At 50.0% G+C, this 8,009-nt stretch overlaps 1 protein-coding gene across 1 annotated transcript in view; it reads right to left on the reverse strand.

The window, feature by feature from the left end:
* Positions 1–7,763, reverse strand: part of ATRN (attractin) — a 147,151-nt gene extending 139,388 nt beyond the window's left edge. Inside the window, exon 1 of the mRNA XM_070419991.1 lies at positions 7,348–7,763. Within this exon, the coding sequence (XP_070276092.1) occupies positions 7,348–7,715 (368 nt within the window). The 5' untranslated portion in view covers positions 7,716–7,763. The remainder of the gene's footprint in view (positions 1–7,347) is intronic.
* Positions 7,764–8,009: the final 246 nt, after the last annotated feature.

Genomic DNA, 8,009 nt, shown 5'->3' on the forward strand with positions numbered 1-8,009 from the left:
CCTCCAGAACTGTGCAATTAGATTTCTGTTGTTTCAAACCACCCATTTTGTAACACTTTGTTACCACAAAACTAGGAAACTAATACCCTAATAAGTGTTTAACAGTTCATGATTCTGTCTTTGCACAAGCTCTTTGCTCCTTCTGAAATGCCCTTCTCCCCCACTAGTATTCATGTTTCACTAGTCACACTAAACTTCTCAGATCCGTCCAAAACGTCTTCTTCTCTGTATACCTTCCACCTGAGCCCTCAAAAGGTTAGTCTCTCCACCACATATTAACCCTGCACCACATCCTGCCTGTATTTTTATTATTAACTAGAGGCCCGGTGCACAAAAATTTGTGCACTGGGGGGGGGGGGGGGGCCCTCAGCCCGGCCTGTGCCCTCTCGCAGTCTGGGACCCCTCGGGAGATAACGACCTGCTGGCTTAGGCCTGCTCCCGGGTGGCAGAGGGCAGGCCCAATCCCTAGGTGCAGCCCCTGGTCGGGCTCAGAGCAGGGCCGATGAGGGGGTTGGGGCACTGCCCCCTGTCACTCACAGAGCAGGGCTCATCAGGGCGGTTGGGGCTCTGTACCCTATCACGCACAGAGCAGGGTCGATCAGAGGGTTGGGGAGCTCCCCCCTGTCACGCACAGAGTAGGGCCGATCAGGGGGTTGAGGAGCTCCCCCCTGTCACTCACAGAGTAGGGCCAATAGGGGAGTTGGGGCACCGCCCCCTGTCACACACAGAGCAGGGCCATTCAGGGGGTTGGGGCGCCGCACCCTGTCACACACAGAGCCGCAGGGCGATCAGGGGGTTGGGGAGCTCCCCTCTATCAGGCACAGAGCAGGGCTGATCAGGGGGTTGGGGCGCCTTCCCCTGTCATGAACAGAGCAGGGCGGATAGGGAGGTTGTGGCCCCGCCCCCTGTCACTCACAGAGCCGCAGGGCGATCAGGGGGTTTGGTCGCTGCCCCCTGTCACGCTGATCCCAGTGCTGGGAGGCCTCGCTGCTCCGTTGATTCCAGTGCTGGGAGGCATATTACCCTTTTACTATATAGGCTAGAGGCCTGGTGCATGGGTGGGGGCCAGCTGGTTTGCCCTGAAGGGTGTCCTGGATCAGGGTGGGGGTCCCCACTGGGGTGCCTGGCCAGCCTGGATGAGAGGATGATGGCTGTTTGCAGCTGGTCACACCCTTCAGGGTGGGGGTCCCCACTGGGGTGCCTGGCCAGTCTGGGTGAGGGGCTGAGGGCCGTTTTCAGGCTGGCGGGTGACTGAAGCTCCCAACCTGTCCTTTTTTTCTTTTTTTTTATTCTGGGCCAGCTTTAGCTCTGAGGCTTGGCTCCAGCTCTGAGGCCTCGGCTGCTGAAAGCAGGTATCTGGTTTGTTTGGGTTCTATAATTGTAACACTGTTGCGGTCCTGCTCACGCCAGCTCTGAGATCCCAGCTGGCTGAAAGCAGGGATCTGCGTTTGTTCTATAATTGAAACAATGTTGCGGTCCTGCTGGCTGAAGCCCGGCTGGCTGAAAGAGGTTTCTGGGGTTTTGTTTAGCTTCTATATTTGTAACAATGTTTCTTAAACTGCAAGCTCAAAGGCCAGCAAGGCAGGCGGGGAACGTTGGTTTCCTCCGTCACTGAAGCAAGCAAGCCTCCTATTTGCTTCAAGCTGCCTGGCTGCCGGCCGCCATCTTGGCTGGCAGTTAATTTGCATATTGCCCTGATTAGCCAATGGGAAAGGTAGCGGAGGTATGGCTAATTACCATGTTTCCCTTTTATTAGATAGGATTTCTGATTGCCTGTGCACTTAGCTGCTTTTCAGAATTATGAGCTCTCCAATGGGAAAGCAGGGCATGATTCTTACCTGCATTCATATGTTCAAGGCATGCACATAACCTAATACATAATAATCACTCATTCAGTAGCTATCCATGAATTAAACGGGTTGATAACTCATCTCAAAAGAAGATAAACAGGTATGATTTTGGAGAATTTGCTATTATAGATTATAGAGACCTGAAGATGGGCCTTGGGGTAGAATCTATATAAGTAGAGAAGAATGTGGGGCAGGGAGGCGGAATAGTGCTGAATTAACAAATATGCAGGAAAACTATAAAGTGGAAGAATTTGTTTAGGAAAAAAGACAGTGTATAGGGCAGTGGGAGCCTTCTGTTGACAGTCAATTTACAGTTAAGAGGAGTGAAAAAAAAAGAGGTTTAGATAGTGACACATATTTTCAGGGGATTATGTGACAAAGTGTAGAATGGACTGTGGAAGTGCAAGAGACCAGTCAGGGTGTAACAGAGGCAGGTTAGCAATGAGGTAAAGGACCAGGTACACTAGAATGGCAACAGGAGAAATGGAAATGAAAAATTTCTAAGACTTTAGAAAAGAGAGAAGAAAGAGCAATGAATTACTCTTAAATATTGACTGTTGTTTACCTAAAGTCAGATTTGCTACTGAAATAAGAAAGTGCAAAGGAAAAGACTATTATTTCAATGAGGATAAGAAGTTTGGTTTTACACATGGCTCATTCTGAGATGACATTAAAAGATCCCAGTAAAGATGCCCAGCAAACAGTAGAAAATAAGACAATAAAGTTTAGGAGAAACAGAAGAACAAAAGATATATGGCAGTCATATAGGCAAAAATGACTTTTGGGGGCCAGTTTATAACTTTATTCTAAAATCAGCAGTTAGTTCTCAACCATATTAACTGTAGATTTTTTAAAGTGGGGATGGGTACTTAGGTAACCAACATATAGAGCTTGTTTGGTGAATCTTCATCCTCATATTTTCTGGACAACCACACCTGAGTACAGTATGGGACATTTCTTACTCCTTTAGCCCAAACAGCTTTGTTGAGCCTGGTGTCAACGCGTACATCTAGAGTTCCCATCTCCTTCATGGTAAATTTCCCAATCTCTTTAAGCCTGAGGGGAACACTTCTTAAAACCCACTCCATGGGTGGGCTTGTGAATATTGATAGTATATTCTCTGGTCACTACCTTGTTGATGGCAGAACGGTCTTTCTTCTACTCTCCACCCTTTTTATGGGAGCCATTCTGCCAGGCCCAAGTTGGAAAAGAAGCTCAAGGTGTTTCTCAAAGGATTTAGGTCAGCCCTTCCACAGAATGTTCATAAAAGGTGACTGGACTCAGAAAAAAATGAAAGGTCAAATGGTACAATGGAAAGCAAGGGTTTGGGAATTAGACAAGGCCTGAGTTCAAACCACAATTGTTTATAAGTTGGGCAAGTAATTTCAATATATACTCACCTATGAAATGGGAATACCTTTAATCTAAGGATTACAAGGAGTAATTCCTAAAAGGTACTTAACACAACACCTGTAAAAAATGGATGCTAGAAAAATGGTGATAGCTGCTGCTGTGACTACTACTAGTAGTTACTGTATATGCCAGGCACAAAACAGATATCTCTCCCTCTCTCTCTCTCTCTCTCTCTTCTCTCTCTCTCTCTCTCTCTATATACACACACACACACACACACACACACACACACACACACACACTAGAGGCCCGGTGCACGAAATTCGTGCATGGGTAGGGTCCCTAGACCTGGCTGGCGATCAGGGCCGATTGGGGCCTTCCAGCTGCTGGCCGGGGCCTTCCTTCGTTCCTCACCGCCCCCTGGTGGTCAGCACAAATCATAGCGAGCGATTGAACTCCCAGTCTCCCGGTTGAACTCCCAAGAGACACTTTGCATATTAGCTATATATATATATATATATATATATATATATATATATATATATATATAAAAGCCTAAGTGACCAAATGACCAGTCGACCGGTTGCTATAATAAGCACTGACCACCAGGGGACAAATGCTCAACGCAGGAGCTGCCCCCTGCTGGTCAGTGCTCTCCCACAGTGGGAGCACCGCTCAGCTGACTGACAGGCGCCAGATGCAGGGCTCACAGCTGGCCACCGCAGCCTGGAGACTGCAGCAGAGAGGCAGCGAGCCTACTGAGCAGCGGTGGCAGGCACAGCAGGGCCGGGATGAGCAGGAGCAGCAGACAGGAGTGGCAGGTGGCGCAGGACTGCCGGTTTTGGCCTGATCCCCACAGGCCACGCCAAGGGACCCAACCAGTGCACGAATCTGTGCACCGGGCCTCTAGTATTAAATAACTGCCAACTTCTTTTCTTTTTCTTCTATAGAAGGTAGCTCAACATCATGGGTAACTACAAGGCTCCAATTCACTAGGTTATTCTATTCTATCCTCCCAAAAGTTTTGTATAGCAAGAACTTTAAAAAATTAAATGCATATTAATTTCATAAATGGACTTAATACCTTTATTCTCTAACTTGATATTTATCCTCCAAAGAAATATTTCTATGGTGATATCACAAGTAGAAAAAAAAGATCACTGAATTATAAAGATTCACATAAAAATGAATGAAAGTGGTACTGCTTTAGAAATCATCCACAAAGATTCCAGTTATTTTTATTACAATGGCACCATTAACTTTATTCTCTGCAATTAATCATTTTTGTAGCATCTTTCATTTGGGAAAAAAAATCAAGTGATATTCTAACTACAACCACACAAAAATCCAAATTTTATACAATACTGTAAGAGTTGTCCTGAAGATTAAATGAAATAATGTATAAGAAAATGCTTGACCAGGTCCCTGGTATTTAATATGCACTCAGTGATAACTTCAGTAAAATCTAATCCTCTTATTATCCTACATTCCTTTCAATTAATGAAAGAGTCCTTATAATTACAATTATAACATGGGATTTATGGAACTAAAAAGCTTTGAAAAACACACCAACTTGATGCCAATACAAACCAGAAAGGTATCCATTTTAACGTCTCTTAGTTTAACAACAAGGAGGTTTATAAGTTAAATCAAGATACATACCACTATAATCAAAACCAGTACTTCACTCTTCCCCTAAAAATAACCCTTCAACTAAAACTTAAAAAGCTTTTTTAAAGGTCAGAGACATAAGTTCCTCTCACTTTTATTTCTAAAGATGCAAATGCCAGAAGCCCACAAAATATAATAAAACTTATCAAAGTCAAAGGAAAGGACACTGACACCAGCTCAAACTGGCTCAAATGCAGTGTCCACAATAACCAGGGGAGCCCCTTCACTCAAGTGTGACACCATCCGAGACAACCAGTGTCAGGACTGCCTGTGCCCCATAACAAGTGATTCTTCTCTAATCCTCTGGACTTGCTATGTGAACACTCAGATCTGCTCTCTCTCTCCCTGGCAATCTCCTTCATATGTAGATAACTCGAATGCTTACACCTGTCCTACCAGTTGGATACCCTGAAAGCATCTCAGTGTGTGCAAAATTAAACATTTCCGGTCCGTTCCTCCTGTGTCCCTGTGTGTCTTAATGGCATCACTATCTTCTCAATAGCCCAAAATAGAATCTAGTTTTCTTCCCCTCAGCATCCCTCCCCGTCTTCCCAAAAGCAAATCAGTTTCAAAGAAAGATCTGTCACTTACCTCTACAATACCACTCAGGACCTATCTCATATCCTATCTCTGGTTATGGCTGTCCTGACCCACACTAACTGTTCCCACCTAGTTGCCCACCATTGCTCATGCTTAAAGTGAGTCCACCGACTGTCTCTGTACAGACTGATCTTGCTATGCACCCCCCTCCCCACACTACAGTCCCCCGCTGCCTACCATGGCATGCCAGATTTTCAGAACTTGAAAGAACTTTCCTCTGATCCAACCATACATTCACTTGATCTTGGAAGCTCCCCAAATTCAAAATGCTCTAGCCTCGCCTTCAAGGCCATTCCTGCTCAAGACCATTACCATCTAAAAAGCCTGTAATGTCCTGAAAACAAGACCATTCCACTGTTCACAGGCTAAAAGTCAAAATTCTCAACCCAACCAACAGGGATCCATCCACATGACCTGGCCCCTGCCTATCTCCCCAGTCTTGCCAACTCAAAGTCATTACTCAGTCGCTAAACTTCCCATTCCTAACTAAATCAAGTCCTCCCTTTGTCCCCTGCTCTTCACTTCCACGGCCTTATGCAAAATACTAAACTGATTATTGGATAAGTCTTTTCTTTCAATTATACAGTTACTTTTAACAGCCTGTTTCCTGACCGGAATGTAAGATCCATGAAAGCAGGGACCCTGTCTATCTTGTTTTTCCGTATTTCCTCACTCCTCCACATCTGAGATCAAAAGTGTTCAATAGAGCCCTGGCCAGGTGGCTCCACTGGTTGGAGCCACGTCCCATATACTCAATGTTGCGGGCTGGATTCCAAGTCAGGGCACACACCTACCTAGGCTGTGGGTTCCATTCCTAGTTGGGACGCATACAGGAGGCAACCGATCGATGTTTCTCACATTGATGTTTCTCTCCCTCACCCTTCCTGTCTCTCTAAAAATCAGTAAAAACATATCCTCCGGCGAGGATGATTTTTTTTTTAAGTGTTCAGTAAATACCTACCAACGGCATGAGGGACTCCGTAGCCCCCCTATGACTAGGGCTATGTGTGTACATGTCTTGTTCTTGCTATATCCCAAACGCCTTGTGAACTAGGCCAAAGTCTGGCTAATCTATTTGTATGCATTATCTGGAAATCCTTGCACAACTGAAGCAAATAATAGATAACTACTAATTAATTAATGAGTGATCTCTCCAAGAGGTACTGCCCTGAACCAGGCCAACTCAGAACTCCATAGTCCCCAGAAATCAGGGCCAACAGGAACCTCCTCCGATGCCCTCCCCGACCGACAGACAGACAGACAGACAGACCGTGCTCCAGTCTGCTGCTCCCAGGGAGCTTCAAAGGGCTGGTTTCCTCACTTTCCTTTAGCCAGCAACCATTGGTTCTTCTATCTCGAATACCTCGCAATCCTGCCCTTCCTACCTCCAGCCAACAAATCGCGTCCAGGGCCCTCTCCGTGCAGAGCGCCGCCTCCCCGCGAGCGGTCGGGGGGCTCAGCAGGCCCTCGGGGACAAGGGGCTGTCGGAACCGAGCGTGTAGGTAAGACTGGCTCCCCTTTCCACCTTTCCTTTCACACCTCGCTTATCCCCAAGAAGGCCCCGTATCACAGACAGCCTTTGATACATTTGGGGACCCTAAGCTTTTTTGTTGTTGTTCCCAGGTGGCTCGCCGCACCCCAATCCCTTCGGGGTACCCCCACCTCCGCCTCGAACCTTGTCATCGCCCGGTACAGGAAGACCCCAGGCCCCAGACGACCACCTCCCCGGAAGCAAATGGTCCTCCAACGCCGTGGGGCGGCCGGGCCTCCCCACTTTCCGTCTGGGATCCCCCTCGGGCCCGCAGCCGCCTCGCGCGCCCCCGAGCCCGCACCCCGGGCTGGGCCCGGCCCTCCGGCACCGCCTTCCACTCACCTGAAGCGGCCCCCGCAATGCTGGCACTGCTCGCCCACCCAGCCGGCGGGGCAGACGCACTGGCCGGTGCCGGGGTGGCAGCGGCCGCCGTTGACACACGGCCGGTCACACTCCTTGGCCTCGGTGGCGACCGAGCCCGAAACCACGGCCGCTGCCGCCGCGGCCTCGGCGGCCCAGGGCAGCAGCAGCAGAGGCGGGAGCAGCAGCAGCAGCGGGCGCGGGAGGCGCAGCCCGGCCCCCGGCCCCGGTCCCCCGGCCCCGGTCGCGCCCCGGTCGCGGAGCCGCCCGCCGCGCCTGTCCGCGGGCGCTGTCGTCGCCGCCGTCCGCCTCCTCAGCCTCGCCTCGGTCGCCGCCGCCGCCGCCACCATCTTCCCGGGGCTGAGACGGCGCCCCGCGAACACATACACACGGCTCGGCCGGCTCCGCTGCGCCTGGCCCTGCGGGGCGGGGCTGCGCGGACGGTGGCTCCGGCGGCCCATCCCGAGGGCGGAGCCAGAGCCGCGCGGCCGGCGAGGCGGAGGCGGAGGCGGAGGCGGGCACGCGTGCGTGTGCGGGCGCCCGGCCGCGGACTGTCGGCTCCCGGGAGCCTGGTCGCCCGGGTCCGACCCTGAGTCTGGGGCTCCCTGAGCCCCCCGCGCGCCCCGCCCCCGCCGGGGCCCGGA

The sequence above is a fragment of the Myotis yumanensis genome, unplaced genomic scaffold (genome assembly GCF_028538775.1).
Source record: "Myotis yumanensis isolate MYYU_CA2020_CCGP unplaced genomic scaffold, mMyoYum1.0.hap1 SCAF_7, whole genome shotgun sequence".
Classification (NCBI taxonomy): Eukaryota; Metazoa; Chordata; class Mammalia; order Chiroptera; family Vespertilionidae; genus Myotis; species Myotis yumanensis.